This window comes from Orcinus orca, chromosome 16, assembly GCF_937001465.1.
Source record: "Orcinus orca chromosome 16, mOrcOrc1.1, whole genome shotgun sequence".
NCBI classification, from domain to species: domain Eukaryota; kingdom Metazoa; phylum Chordata; class Mammalia; order Artiodactyla; family Delphinidae; genus Orcinus; species Orcinus orca.
In genome coordinates, this window is record NC_064574.1 from 68,836,611 (window position 1) to 68,852,275 (window position 15,665).

At 49.1% G+C, this 15,665-nt stretch overlaps 1 protein-coding gene across 1 annotated transcript; it reads left to right on the plus strand.

The window, feature by feature from the left end:
* The first annotated feature begins 1,425 nt into the window (after positions 1–1,425).
* Positions 1,426–10,229, plus strand: AQP8 (aquaporin 8). The gene is made up of 5 exons (XM_004268595.3): positions 1,426–2,050; positions 2,190–2,443; positions 5,133–5,259; positions 7,305–7,519; positions 8,970–10,229. Exons 1-5 carry the CDS (start codon positions 2,039–2,041, stop codon positions 9,106–9,108), a joined length of 747 nt encoding a protein of 248 aa, XP_004268643.2. The 5' UTR covers positions 1,426–2,038; the 3' UTR covers positions 9,109–10,229.
* The last annotated feature ends 5,436 nt before the right edge of the window (positions 10,230–15,665 follow it).

A 15,665-nucleotide genomic window follows, 5' to 3' on the forward strand; every position in this document is an offset into this window, starting at 1 on the left:
TATGCAAATGTTCAATAGAGACGCTGCGTTCCAGGGCCTCGAGCTGCAAAGAGCTCTCAGCAAACTGTCAAACCCTTGTCCAGAGGCGTCTACTTCTGTCCCGAAGCAGATGCTTTTCATCTACACGATCTTGAGCAGGTTCTTCAACTTCTTTGTGCCTCATTTTTATCATCTGAGGATGGGGATAAGAAGTCATAGGACTTATAGGGCTGTTGTGAACGTGTGCAGAGTGCTTAGCACAGTGTTAGATGGGTAATGAGTTATCAATAAATGGTGGAAATTTTCATTAAAATTCTCTTATCCCTGACATTACTTCTCTATCTCTACATACAATGCTCAGATAATAGTTATGTGAACATCGAAACAGCATCTTTGTCTGTCTTGATCACTGCTACATTTCCTGCCAGCTCTTAGGACAGTGGCTGGTTCACAGTAGGTGTGTAAATATTTGTTGAATGTATGAGCATCTTTGAATGTATGAGTAAGGAAACCCATCTCTCTTTCCTTCCCTTCCTCCCTTCTTTCCTTCTTTCTTTCCATCCATCCAGCCATCTGCTGATCCTTCCATCCATCTCTTCTTCCATCATCCATCCATCCATCCATCCATCCATCCATCCATCCATCCATCCATCCATCATCTTAGAAAGGCTTAACCCACAAGTTTTTTTCTTTCAGTTGTGAGTGTAGTGGCTTTACCCACAGGTTTTTTTTTTCTTTCAATTCAAAATATGTGTAACACAAAATTTACCATTTTAACCATTTAAGTGTATAGTTCAGTGATATTAAGTACATTCATGTTGTTGTGCAACACCTCCAGAACTTTTTCGTCTTCCCCAACTGAAACTGGGTACCCATCACACAATAACTCCTCATTCTCCCCTCCTCCCAGATCAAGGCAGCCACCATGCTACTTTCTGTCTCTATGCATGTGACTACTCTAGGTACCTCACATAAGTGGAATCACACAGTATTTGTCCTTTTGTGACTTAGCCCACAATCACAAAAGCTGTGTGATCCTGGGAAACTTAACCTTCCCGAATTTCCACTTCCTCATCTGTAAAGTGGCTGTAATAATAGTACCTACCTCATGGGGTTGTTGTGAAGTTTAAATGAGATAATACATATAAGGTACTTAGACCAGTACTTAGAAAGTGCTCAGTAAATATTAGTTCACATAAATACATATTCTAAATCAGCAGGCACTGGTATTGTGCTTATCATGTGTCTGACTCTGTCATAAACACTTTATGATCTTAACTTATTTAAGCCACACAACCCGATGTCATTGGTACCACCACTATCATCCATGCTGCACGGGAGAAAAAATAAGGTGCAGAGAGGGTAAGCAACTGCTCAAGATTACTCAGCTGGTTCACGGAGGAGCTGGGATTGAAATCCAGGCAGCCTGTTTCCAAAGTCCACAGGCTTTACCGTTGCCTCTGCAATCTCCAGAGATGGTCATTCGTCTACACCCTCAGTTCTGGATCAGCCTATCAGCGTGAGTCTGTGGAGGTGCCGGGGCCTCAGACACAAGGAGGTGTCCTTAGAAGTCCATGGAAAAATCACTGAAGATGAGTTTACCATTACTTCCCATGTGTGGTCCTGATCTGGCGGGGCCCTCCTTGTGTTCACTCACACACGTGGGTCTCCTCTGGGCCCCGGTGGTGACCAAGGGGGCTGGGGATCAGGGCCCTCCATCTCCTGCTGGGGCAGACCTGGAGCCCTCCCCAGGTGACGCAGCGAAGCCGACGCCTTTTGCCTTTGCTGGCAGAAAGTTCAGCAATCCTTGGTCACCCCCTGCCCTGCCTGGTTAAGGTTAAAAGCAGTGTTTCCTCTCCTGGGCCTCAGGGCCGCCTCCTGCTGGGCTTTATTGCTTTCTTGACACCCTTGGGAGCCTCTGTAGCCCTTTAAAATGGGCAGAGCCTGTAGTGGGCTGGCAGCCCCGGTCCTGGAGATAAGAGTGTCCTGTCCTGGAGAGCAGGTGCGGGTTTTCCAGCCAGCGCAGGCCAGAGTCCCGTCCTGAGTCACCTCCGCCCTGATGTCTGCAGAGGTGAGTACACTGCTGGCCTCTTCCTCTGCAGCCTGGCCATCCAAGCGGGTGCTGAGAATTAATTCAAGATCGGGGCACTGGGGGGCTTCTTTCTGGGCTCTCCTCCCATCTGTGTCCCTCTCCATTTCCCCCACTTCAGGCAGCTGCATCCATGTGTGACCTGGAGTTTGGTGGCGTCAAGGTGAAGGAGCCCAGCGAGGGAGGCAGGTGGCGTGGGTGCTGGTACGAGCGGTTTGTGCAGCCCTGCCTGGTTGAACTGCTGGGCTCTGCCCTGTTCATCTTCATCGGCTGCCTGTCGGTCATCGAGAACGGGACCGACACTGGGCTGCTGCAGCCGGCACTGGCCCATGGGCTGGCCCTGGGCTTGGTCATCGCCACGCTGGGGAGTATCAGGTGGGAACTGAGCACTCTGCCTGGTGCCAACCTGGGGAGCCAGGCAGGGAGCAGAGCTGTGGGCAGGACCCCTGGGCACATGCCCAGGATCCCAAAAGCAGTATGGGTAAAATGTGGGTTGGGTGAGGGGTCAGGCTGCTTGGGTTTGAATCCTGGCTCTTCAGCCTATGAGCTCTGTGGCTTTGACTAAGTCACTCCCCAAACCCAAACTTCCCACCTATGAAATGCGAACGGTGGGAGTATTTTCTAAATCTTATTTCTCAAGCCAACACATGAAGGAGAAAGGCCAGGTAACTCGTCCAGAGTCCCATGGTAGAGCCAGGAGGCAAACACAAGCTGTCTGTCCTAAACCCAGCATCTCCTAGGGGAGGCATGAGAACGAAACGATGTGAAGAGCTTAGTCTATAGTAAGCGCTCAGTCACTGTTAGTTGCTGTGTTATTGTTACCTTTAGCACGGGGCGTTTTGCTCCAGCCTAGGGTAAGGCAGAGTTATGCAGAAGAACCCGCCGGGGGTGGGGGCAGGGAGGCCTGAAGAGTTCCCCTTGCATAGCCCTCCCCTGGACAGGAGCTCCACTGGGAGGTCGTGGGCTCCCAGGAGAACCAACCACAATGACAAATGTCTTGGATGGAGTGTCTGTCAGGGGCCTCTAGAACCTGGTTGGTCTGTATTTAATCTCACACAGAAAACTGATCTGAGTAAGGAAATTGAAATACTGTTTCCTAGAAAAGCAGAATGGAAAGAGAACTTTAACATTTCTCTTTAAATATCTAAGGGAAGCTGCAGGTGGGATGAAAAACACAGAGTCTTCTGTTCGACGACGGTCTGGGATTGAAGGCAACCTTTGTCACTGCTTAGCTGGGTGACCAGGGCAATTAGCTGAACCTCTCTATGTTCAGTGGAATAAAAGGGGATGGTAATAATAGCTGATATTTATTGAGTACTAACTATATGCTAGTACTCTATATGAACATGTATTAATTATCTTTGCAACAGCCTTTATGAGGTAGGGATCACTGAGGCACAGAGAGGTTATATAAGTTGCCCACGGTCATACAGCTCTTCGGTGGCAGAGCTAGGGTTTGAACCCAGGCCAGCTGGCAGGAGAGAACATCGCTTTGCGCTGCTGGAGACTGCCTACCTGAAACGCCAGCCTTTTATTCAGCCATCTGTTTTTTGTCAACAAATATTTATTCGGTACCTACCGTGTGCCCGGCACTGACTCTGAGGTTATTGGAGCGCCCGACACAGCACCTAGCACCAGAGTAGGTGTTCAATAAGTATTTGTTGAGCAAACCATGGATGAGTAAACTAAGAAGGTGCCTTGATTGTTTTACTGTTAATGAGTGTGAAGTGTCCCAGCCTTCTCCTGGTAGAACCACACTCTGAGTGACAGTGTCTCTCCCCGTTTGGGCTGCGGGACCTGTGGTGAGGCTGATGGCCGAGAAGGTTCTAAGTCTCCCTCCTGCAGGAGGCCGCCCCACCTCCACCTTCCCCTCTCTGCTTTGGCAGAGCCCAGGCTAAGTTTGGTCATGGACCTGAATTGAGGCCAAGTAAGCCTGGCTGCCCCTCTCCCTGCCGGTCAAGTCTGAGATCATCTGGTGCTTCCTGATCCTGCAGGAAGCTCACCCAAGGGCCTGTGCACAGAGCTGCACCTGACAAGTTGGGGCAGCTGGTCCTGAAATGTCAGCATGTTGGACAAAGTCCCTGTGTCCAGAGCCAGCGTCCTTTGTCCAGTCTCAGCTCAATGCCGTGTGCCCATTGGGTGGGCAGGCCCATTGGTGGGCTCTAAACATCTGGGTTGACATGGGGGGGCCTTGGGGTCACTGTCCCTCTTATTGGGTGTGTCCATCCCAGGCACCAGGGGGATTGGTGAGCCAACCTCTCAGGATAGTTCCTTCATCTGAGTGGGACTGGATAGGATGCCAATGGGGGTAGCAGGCACTGGGGGCGCCTGTAGGCTCTGGGGCTTGGACTGGTTGAGCATCTTGGTGAAAAGGAAGGCTCTTGGCCCATACCTTCTGGAAGGACCAGCCAACTTGAACCAGCCCCTTTGACCTAGGTTCGACTTGGTCTAATCCCCTTCACATCCCAAAGTCCAGATCCCAATCCCAACTTAATCATGAACCTCTAGCCTCGATCCTGATTCCCAGTGCCATTTCCAGGAACCTCTAATCTCAATTTTACAGGCAACACTAGTCACACTTTCAGACCAAAAATAGAAATTTTACTGGTTGAGTGCCACCAATAAAAAATTTTATTGGTTGAGTTCAACCAGTCAGGAGCTGTTGTTCAGGGCCTGGTTTCTTCTAAGGGGAGGCTAGGATACCTGTCTTGGGCTGTGAGTTTGAAGCCTGGGGTCTCATTCTGACCTGTGGCCACGGGTCTGAAGGGCTGGATGCAGCTCTTAGGGGTCTGGAAAGAGCTGAGGGACAGTTTCCCACCGTATTCTTGTCTGGGCCACCGTGGGGTCTGGGTGTAGGACAGGAATGGTGCTGCCCTCCCCTCCCAGGCTCTCCCCCACCACTTGGCACCTTGGGGAAAGTGGGCGTAATTTGGTGCCTGTTTTCTACCTGGGCTGCCCTTGACGGACTCCAGCCCCGCAAGGCCATCTGGGGAGGTGGTGGGGCTGCTGGGGCCCAGTGCCTGGGCCTTGGCCTCACGACTCCTTCTGCTTTTGTGGGTGACAGTGGTGGACACTTCAACCCTGCGGTGTCCCTGGCAGCCATGCTGGTCGGAGGCCTCCACCTGATGATGCTGCTTCCCTACTGGATCTCCCAGCTGTGTGGGGGGCTGATTGGGGCTGCCTTGGCCAAGGTGGGTGATCCCCCAGGGGGCTGCGCTGGGGGCTTTTGCTCTGATGGGGCTGCTGGGGTGGGTGAGGGGCAGGGAATGGGGACTGTCCAATTCTTTTTAAAAAAATTGATTGATTGATTGATTGATTGGCTGCGTTGGGTCTTCATTGTTGCGCATGGGCTTTCTCTAGTTGCGGGGTGAGCAGGGGCTACTCTTCCTTGTGGTGCGCGGGCTTCTCATTGCAGTGGCTTCTCTTGTTGTGGAGCACGGGCTCTAGGCGCGTGGGCTCAGTAGTTGTGGCACGCGGGCTCTAGAGCTCAGGCTCAGTAGTTGTGGCGCATGGGCTTAGTTGCTCCGCGGCATGTGGGATCTTCCCGGAGCAGGGCTCGAACCCGTGTCCCCTGCATTGGCAGGCGGATTCTTAACCACTGCCCCACCAGGGAAGTCCTGTCCAATTCTTTTCCTGTTGCCTCCCATGGGATTGGGTGGACCTTTCTACCTTGGAGGGGACACTCAAAGGGCCTTTGGTTTCCTCCAAACCCACCCTGTTCTGTCTGTGTCTGGACACAGCCCTCCCTAGACAGACCAGGAAGCAGAATTCAGGACTCAAGGTTTCTGCTCCTGAGTCCATTTCTGGATTTAGACAATTCTATTTTTTTTCATTCATTCATTCATTCACTTCATTCATGCTACAAACATCTCACTAAGCACTGTCTGAGGGTACAGGATATACAGGGTTATTCTCCTTGAGAAACTCCTGAACTAACTTCTCTGTGTGTTCTCCAGTTTGCCTGCCTTTAAACTGAGTTACTCTACCTTAAATGGGAGTTAATGCTCAAATTACTGGAATCCTCCCATTCCGGTAGGAAGGCTAGCTCTTCCTCTCAAGCCACAGAATTTCTATAGCTCTACACGTAACTCCATGGAAGGACTTCCCTCCTCCCTCTTTGCCTGCCTGACTTCCTTGTTTCCTTCTTTCCTTTCTGCTGTTCTGAAGTCTCAACCAGGGACCCTTCAACTTGGAAGCCTTGCTTGGCTTGTGTTGGGGGTGGGATTGGAGGGAGTGGAGAGGTGGGAAGGGGTGAAGGGGGCACCCTGTTAGCTTGCCTGGAGTTTGGTCTGTGTCTCTAAGCGCTGCCCATTGCAGACTTTGGTCTCGAATTCCATCTTGCTGTCGTCCCTGCCCTGGTCTCCCTGTGCCCCCATTTGAGACCCTGCTCCCCTGTCTGTTTAGAATGGGGACCTTGCTGCTCTGATTCCCAATGGAAAGCAGTGCTGGGACTCTCCCTCAGGCCTGGTCACTTGTAAACTTGTCCAACATGATGGAGACCAGTGTGGGGCAGAAGTGGTCATTCACTAGGTGCCGTCCCGCCTCCCCGAGCACTTGGTAGACTCCTCTCATTTAATCTCCAACTTGACTGGAAGCCTGCATCAGTCCTTAAAGATCACTCCCCACCTGGGCCCAGGGCTATTACCATGACCACGCCTACTTTACAGAGGCGGAAGCAGAGGCACAGAGAAGGCAATAATTTGCCCAAGTTCAAATGAACTGGGGAGCAGCTGAGCCTGGATTTGAGTCCCGGGTCCAGAAGCTTGTCTGCACTGCAGTCTTCCCTTCCCAGGTGTCGTGATGACCCCAAGGCCGATTTCCTGGGAAGCCAATGGTGCTTAAGCTTCAGGGCTCTTCTCATCCCTTTGAAGGGGCCTTTTAGGGGGCTGGTAATGTGTTTACCTGGGTATATGTGTTTGCAAAGTTTGTAAAAATAAGGTATTTTAGTATTCTTTCTCAAAGAGGGTCATATAAGTTACATACCCTTCAGGCCTACAATACCTGGAGCCACCGCTGGGTTATCCCCATTTACAGAAGAGCAAAATGAGGCTTAGGGAAGTCCAATAGCTCAGGCAAAGCCGCACAGTAGGAACTGGTGGAGCTGGGATGTGGGTCCAGATATGTCTGACTGCACATTGGACAGGACCCTTCCCTGGCTCAAAAGGATGGGGCCCCTCCCGTCAGCTCCCAGCTGTCTCTCCACCCGCAACATGAGGCTGAGCACTGCTCTCTGCAGGCGGTGAGTTCTGAGGAGAGGTTCTGGAACGCGTCTGGGGCAGCCTTCGTGACAGTCCAGGAGCCCAGGCAGGTGACGGGGGCAGTGGTGGCAGAGATCATCCTGACGACACTGCTGGCACTGGCTGTATGCATGGGCACCATAAACGAGAAGGCGCAGGGTCCTCTGGCCCCATTCTCCATCGGCTTCTCTGTCACCGTGGACATCCTAGCAGGGTGAGTGCCCCTTGGCTATGGGACCACAGTGCTCAGCCCTGGGCCGAGGCTCACCCCTGGAGGAGGGCAGGTCTGCTGAGCTTACCTGAGGGTTTCCAATAGGAGCCACACAGGTAATGTACACGGGGGAAGTGGGCTGGCAGGAGGCAGACAACAGGGAATGGCGGGGACTGTGGCATCTAAGGAGGCCACCACCACACACCTCTGATAAGTTATCGCTGTGTGGGAATATGGGCTTGGGGTGACCCTTCTAATTTCATTCTAGGGAAGTCAGAAGACTGGATTTTTATGTGAATGCTCTACTTTTTGTAGTATCAATAAACCATGTCTGTGGACTGTGTTTATCCTGCCAGCAGGCAGCCAGGTTTTAGCCTCAGACTTACAAAGAGCTTCCACACCCGTTGTCTCATTTATCTAGGGCCTCTCAGTAGGCTTGGGAAGGGATTAAGGAGACAAAGGATTATTTCTTCCCTTTTATATATGAGGAAACTGGGGCTCAGAGAGGACACAAGTGACTTATTTAAGGTCATTGGGAAGTGGCAAATTAAATGAGAGATCTGGGACAAGGGCCCCTGCTAAATATAGGGGATGAGGGAGCTCCTTCCTACAGGCCAACTCCTTCCTTTCTTCTTGGACACAGGACCAAGTGTAGCCTTTCTCTGCTCTGCCTCCAGCCCTAAGTCATCCTTTGGGAGGTGGAGTCTGGGGAAATGCATGTGCAGTGCTGTGGCAGTGCTTTGATGCCTCCTAGTGGCTTTTGGTTCACTTATAAGCCTACTGACTCATCCAGTTGGCTTTGACTGCTGGCCACAGAGTGGGGTCTGTGAGGGGTGAGGCCTGAGTGAGGACCCCAGCTTGAGCGAATGGGGCAAGGGTACAGACACTGGGACTAGAGAGGTGCTCTTGGGGAACAGTCCCTCTTTGGGAGATGCTGGGTCCCTAGCTTGTGGTGCAACAAAGGCCTCAACCAGGTCAGCTAGATTAGAGTTAGCACTTGCACATGAATTATAGGAGAAACATGGGCTCTATGAGATATGTACTTTCATCTCAGCTGAAACACAGAGAGGTTAAACAAAGGTCATAGCTAGAAGTAGCTGGGCTGGGTTTTGAATCCAGGTCTGCTTGACCCCAAAGTTCATGTAGCTGAAAACTGCTTACTTTGCCTTACCACCTCTGGAGGAGGATCCATCTTCCTTCCTGCCGTCACTGAACAGGCACTACTTGCTGCCCATTCTTCTAGAAGGGTGTGTGGGGAGTGGCAGACTGTAGGGAGGACTCTGGGGAGGGGGTCAAGCCTTTCACTTTGGAACCTCCCAGATCGCCATGGTATGGTAGCTTAGAGGGGGTTTCTGGGTAGCATGCGACTCAGGCCTACTTGGGGAAATGAACTTGGGTGAGTCGGGGCTCCTTGGCTGAGATTCTGCCGACCATTGTGGCTGGGTGTTTGTAGGGGAGCTGTGTCTGGAGCCTGCATGAATCCTGCCCGTGCCTTTGGACCGGCTGTGGTGGCCAACCATTGGGACTTCCACTGGATCTACTGGCTGGGCCCGCTCCTGGCCAGCCTGCTTGTAGGAGTGCTCATCAGGTAGGAATGTGACACAGGGTCATGGCCCATCTGGTGGCCATGGTGACAGTTCCTAGAACATCCAGGTCTAGAGGGCTAGGGTCTCGCTTGGGTTTGGAGAAGAGAAGAGGAAGCCTTCTTCAGAGGCAAAGATTATGGCTCTGGGACCTTTGGTGGCAAGTGACAGAAATCCATCTGAACAAAGCTTTCATCATAAAGGGGAACTCATTGGCTCACATAATTGAAAAGTTCACAAGTGGCCCTGGCTTTGGTGGGAGCTCAGACAGTGTCTTCAGGGCTTGGTCTTTTTAGGCTCTACTGTCCTCTGGGTAGATTTCATGCTTGGATAGGCTCTCCAGTAGAGGCAAAGATGCCCACCAGGCACTCCAGACTTACATCCTAGCAGGTTAATAGCTGGAAACAGAGGAAACAGAACAACAGCTCTTACAAAGGTCCTGGCTCTGCTGTTCTCTGAGTTGGACTGGTCCAACTTGGGCCATGTCTACCTCTGAATCGATCTCTGTAGCCATGGGGCCAGGCACTCTTATTGGCTATGTCTGGAGCATGAATCTTATCCTGGAGTTGGGGTGAGGTCAGCCTCATCTGAACAACTGTATGGACTGAAAGTAGGGGAGAAATAGCTCCCCACAGGGGTGTTGTACAACTCAAGGGACCCTGTCCACATAGAACACCATGTTAGTGGTGTCCCCAAGAGCATGCATGTCATGAGATGCCAATCACATAAGACACAATGTGAGCAGTGCTCCCTGGAGCTGGGCAATGGGTAAGAAGGTTGATAGTGTTATCAGAAGGATAATATCCGCTTGACTGCTTCTCCTCCAGCTCTCTTCTTGTGAACCTCAAGGATCCAGAGTGTCCTTCCTTTCTACTCCAGGTTGTGCAGGGATACAAGTAGGTACAGTGCCCGCTGTCTGGACGAGGACAGGCACTGGGCTGAGCTGGTCTAGACTGCTTGCATCACTGCCTGTCTGCAGTCCTGGCTTAGCCTACAGATTAGTGAAAAGCATCACAAGTAATTCTCTGATGCTTTCAGAATGGTAGAGATGGGGATCTTCAGGAAAAGGGTTAGAGACCCAACAGGAAAGAGTTTCTCCCTCTCCCCAGGGAGATCTGGCTCTTGAGGCTGGAGAGGCTCAGGAAGGCATCTGTCTGGAGAATTCTGGGCCTGGAGGCATTCGATGGAGGGTTGGGTCTCTCCCGGAGATGCAGAGACCTCACTGGACCACCTTTTTTGTAGGTTCTTCATTGGAGATGGGAAAACCCGCCTAATACTTAAGGGGCGGTGAAGCTGAGATGGTGGAATTCCTGCCGCCCTAGGGGCCCTCAGTGGACCTGTCCTGGACTGCAGACCAGAGAGGTGTGCATTTCCTGCCGGGGCAGAGCTCTGAGAAGTGACTGATAACGCTTCCCCTGACTTGGGTCTGGCTTTTCAGATGTGCAGGTTCTTTCGAATTCCTTTGTGCTCATCAGAGACCTCAGCCTGGGGAATGTGTTGCCAGCAATGCCCAGAGACAGATAGAAACAAGCACAACAGAAGAGCTTTTCTTGACAGGGAAGGTCCCAGGAGCAGAAGAATGGGTGGAAGAGGTGGCCGTTTATGTGTCTCTGCTCACTTCCCTCATCCCCTTTCTCCTTCTCTTGTTCCCCGATTCCTCTGTTATAGAAGGGCCTTCTTTGGTCTGTTTCCTTGCGGCCTGTGCTGTCAATCTAGCTTTGCAATAAATAGTCCAATGTTTCCTTCCGTGTGCCCACTGGCTGGCCTTTCCTTTCAGAAATGGACACCACTGGGGGGGAAGCAAAAGTCTGGGTTGAGCTTTAGCTGTCCAGAGTCTAATTAGCTCGAGCCCAGCTTAGAGACCAGGGCCAAGGCAGGTACTCAGAGTGCAGACCAACCCAAAGCCCATCTGCCTCTCAGCCAGGGCCAAGGGAGCTCTGTCTGGAGCTCAGAGTCCGTTCTGGAGTCCAGTTTGGACTCTGGTCAGAATCAGTTCCAGATCACAGACCTCAAGACCCTGCTGAAGAGCCCAATGCAGACTCCAGGGCATGGTTTAGTGCCCAAAGCTATCCAGGACATGGACTGACCCACTCATGGCACTCCAGCTGGGGATGTGCGTGGGTATGGGGGTGGGCCAGAGCTGCAAGGATTTCCCAAGGAAATATATAATGTGGCATAATACAGGTCTGGAGAGACAGAGGCATTTAGATGGAAGATACGAGTATAGTGAATAACTAAGGATAAAAAAAGAATAAAAAGACACGTTCTGAAGTTCACACCTTAAAAGTAGAGTGTGTATCTTCTCTACAAGAATCTATGGGTAATTTATGGAAGGTGATCATTCTAACACCGCAAAGGGGTGCTAGGGAAAAATAATTCTCAACAACGAACAAAAACATCACCCACTTCTACCAGACAAGCAAAATACTCACCTGAGTAAAAAGGAAGAAAATGCTCACTGGAGAATATTACCAATACAATGAGAGATTGCCTGTTGAGAAAATGGACACTACCCAAATATCCAAGACATTTTGGAGAAAAAGAGAATAATAAATTTCAATAACAACAAACGTAAAGAGAAGAGCTACTCAGACAACCTGTGTTCAATGATGTGAGGGTAATTGTAAAAATAGCTACTGACACTAATTGAGCACTTTCTACATGCCAGGATCTGCTTTGTGTTCGAAACGTGGTAATTTATTTCATTTTCACAACTGTACAGGTACGTATTATTGTTATTATTATTTTTTTTTCATGTTACATATGAGGAAAGTGAGGCACAGAGAAGTCAAATTACTTACTCAAGGTCACTCAGGAAGTGGCAGAGCTGAGATTCAAATCCCAGTGGTCTGGCTCCAGAGTCTGGGCTCTTACAATGTTCATGTAATCTTAAGACATATAGCTGCACCTAAAGACAAATAGCGGGGGCTTCCCTGGTGGTGCAGTGGTTGAGAGTCCGCCTGCCGATGCAGGGGACAAAGGTTCGTGCCCCGGTCCGGGAAGATCCGCGGCTGGGCCCGTGAGCCATGGCCGCTGAGCCTGCGCGTCCGGAGCCTGTGCTCCGCAACGGGAGAGGCCACAACAGTGAGAGGCCCGTGTAACGCAAAAAAAAAAAAAAAAGACAAATAGCGAACATTAACTCATGGGGTTAAGAACAAACAGAATTGTTAACAGGGGAACTGTGCAATAATAGGAAGAGCCGTTAGGGTTAGTCAGGAAAGGATGAGTCTTTGCTGGAAGAACATCTAGTAAGAACTTGTAATTTATCCAGTAGATCAGATGAATAGGCTGATAGGAAAGGATGGTAAATGATGTGCTCAAAGAACCCAAGTGAAGAGAGGGAAGGCAAAGAACTCAATGAAGGCAAATTCAAGACCCAGCGTACGCGCTGATGGACCTACTTCAGCTAAGAAGTAGGACTCTGGAGTCAGCTGAACCTGGGTTCAGATCCCAGCTTCACCACACTTACTAGCTGTGTGACCCTGCCTGGGCAATTTATTTAAGCTCTCTGAGCTTCAGTTTCCTCAGCAACAGGCATATTGTGTGGGTCCAATGAGTTAATGCAATGGGAAGGACTTAACACGGCACCTAGCATACAGTAAATGTTCAGTAAAAGTTTGAAATCAGAAACAACACATTAGAAAACTCACAAAGAGTGAAAAACATTAAAAGTTACTACATCCTTTGGTGAAATAAATAATGAAATCAACCTTTGGTAATCTAGTAAATAACAAAATAGTTATTTTTTTATATATATATATATATATATATATATATATACGTGTATATACACACACACCCATACACACCCATGCATACACGTGTACAGCTAACATTTATTGTTTATTATGTGCTGGGCACTGTGCAGAATGCTTTCCATGCATATTTCATTTAGTCCTCACACGACAATCCCATGAGGTAGTGTAGTGGGTTGAATAGTGTCCCCACTTAAATTCATGTCCACTTGGAACCTCAGAATGTGACCTTGTTTGGAAACAAGGGCTTTGCAGACCCAAGTAAGGTAAGGGTCAAGACGAACCATACTGGATTAGAGTGGGCCCTAAATCCAATGAAAGTGTCCTTACGAGAGACAGAAAAGGACGCAGAGAAAGTGGCCCTATGGAAGGACCAAGGCAGAGTTATGGTATCACATGATAGCACCAAGAGTCACCAAGAGCTAGAAGAAGCAAGCAGGGGTTCTCCCTGCAGCCTTTGGAGGGAGTGTGGACTGCTGACGCCCTGATCTCAGACTTTTGGCACCCAGAATGGTGAGAGAATAAATACCTGTTTTTTTAAGTCACCGAGGTTGTGGTCATTTCTAGGGACAGCCTCAGGAAATGAATACAGGTAGCCACTCTTACTCTTCCCATTTTCCAGAGGAGCAGATGGAGATCCCAAGAGATGACATTACCCAGAGTCACATAGTTAGTACATTGGTGGAGCCAAAATATAAGGTACGTTTGACTGCAGGGTTCATGATCTTTGTCATCACAGGTTACTATTGCTGAATAAGGGACAGTATGTCGCCTGACTACTTGCCCCTTAGTCCCCCATGAAGAGGGGGACAGAAGCACGTGTATGATAACTCTTCTCACTCCTAACTTGCAATTGGATTTCAAGTCCCGCTCTTCATATCCATTTCTAGACCACAAGCTCTCAAGAGGAAGATCAATGTTAATTCCTCTTTGTGATTCCACATTACTGGGCTCACTGCTGTACAGAAGGGACTGAGTACTTGTTGACTGAAAGAATGGCATAGGCGGATCCTGATGACTCTCAGATTCATTCCGACCCTACAGAGTAGAATCCAAGATTGACCCAGATCACCTAAGTTTACCTCCACCCCACCTCCTGTCTTCTCAGGAACAACGAGGTCACAGAATTTCAGGATGTTAGAGCTGGAAACTCTATGGCAGTAGTAAAAAGCAGTTGCTACGAGTTTGGATTCTGAGAAAGATCCAAGTTTAAATCTCAGAACATTGGCCTTTTTGCTGTATAAGTTTGAAGAAGTTATTTAACTTCTCTCAGCCTCAGTTTCCTTAAAATGGGAAACCTGCCTCAGAGTGTTTGTGAGGATAAGTGTTTGTAAAGCATTAGCACAATGCCTCATACCTAGTAAGTGGACAGTGTGATAGCTCTTATATTTATTATTGTCTAATCAAAAAAAATTTTTTCCCCACACTGTGTGGCACGCAAGATCTTGGTTCAAACCCGTGCCCCCTGCAGTGGAGTGTTAACCACTGGACTGCCAGGGAAGTCCCTCTAATCAAAGGTTTTGAAATGTGCAGGTATCAGAATCATGGCAAGGGAGCGGAGCTCTGGCAAGAAGATTCTAAACGGACTTTGCACGCATGTATTTTCTCAATCAACTATCTTCACATAAGGATCTTTGGGCCTCTTGAGGGGAAGATGTTGGGAAGCACTCATGCTGTCCAATCCCAAAACCCAGAGAGGCGAGCTAAATAATTTGACTATAATCACACAGTGATCTAATGGCAGAGCTCAGTTAGAATCCAGGATTTTGGACACACTCTCTAGTGTCTTTTTCTACTGCAGCAGGCATGTGCTGCTTTATACCCTTGGAGCACAAGTACTGATTCATTTCCTTTTGTGAGAATCGGCTTGAGTCCTCATATTCTGTGTTGTAGAGAAGCCTAGTGTTATGTTCTCGCATCTTCCCTCACCAGACTGTCCAAGAACTGAGAGTTTAAGCAATCCAAAGGGGAAGTATGCCAATCTTCTACCTTCATGTCCTAACGTTTAATTTTATTTTTTAAATATTTATTTGGCTGTGCCAGGTCTTGCAGCATGGGGATCTAGTTCCCTGACCAGGGATCGAACCCAGGCCCCCTGCACTGGGAGCATGGAATCTTAACCACTGGACCACCAGGGAAATCGCTTTATTTTACTTTTAATATTAAAAAATTTTTTATTGAAGTATAGTTGATTTACAATGCTGTGTTAGTTTCAGGTGTACAGCAAAGTGATTCAGTTTTATATATATATATACTTTTTCAGATTCTTTTCCATTTTAGGTTATTATTTATTTTTGCTGTGTTGGGTCTTTGTTTCTGTGTGAGGGCTTTCTCTAGTTGTGGCAAGCGGGGGCCGCTCTTCATCACGGTGCGCGGGCCTCTCACTATCGCGGCCTCTCTTGTTGTGGAGCACAGGCTCCAGACGCGCAGGCTCAGTAGTTGTGGCTCACGGGCCTAGTTGCTCCGTGGCACGTGGGATCCTCCCAGACCAGGGCTTGAACCCGTGTCCCCTGCATTAGCAGGCAGATTCTCAACCACTGCGCCACCAGGGAAGCCCCATTTTAGGTTAGTAAAAGATTGAATACAGTTCTCTTAGCTATACAGTAGGTCCTTGTTGTTTATCTATTTTATCCATAATAGTGTACGTCTGTTAATCCCAACCTCCTAATTTATCCCTCCCCACACCCTTTCCCCTTTGGTAACCATAAATTTGTTTTCTGTGTCTGTGAGTCTATTTCTTGTTTTGTAAATAAGTTCATTTGTATCATTTTTTAAGATTCCACATATAAGTGATATATTTGTCTTTGTCTA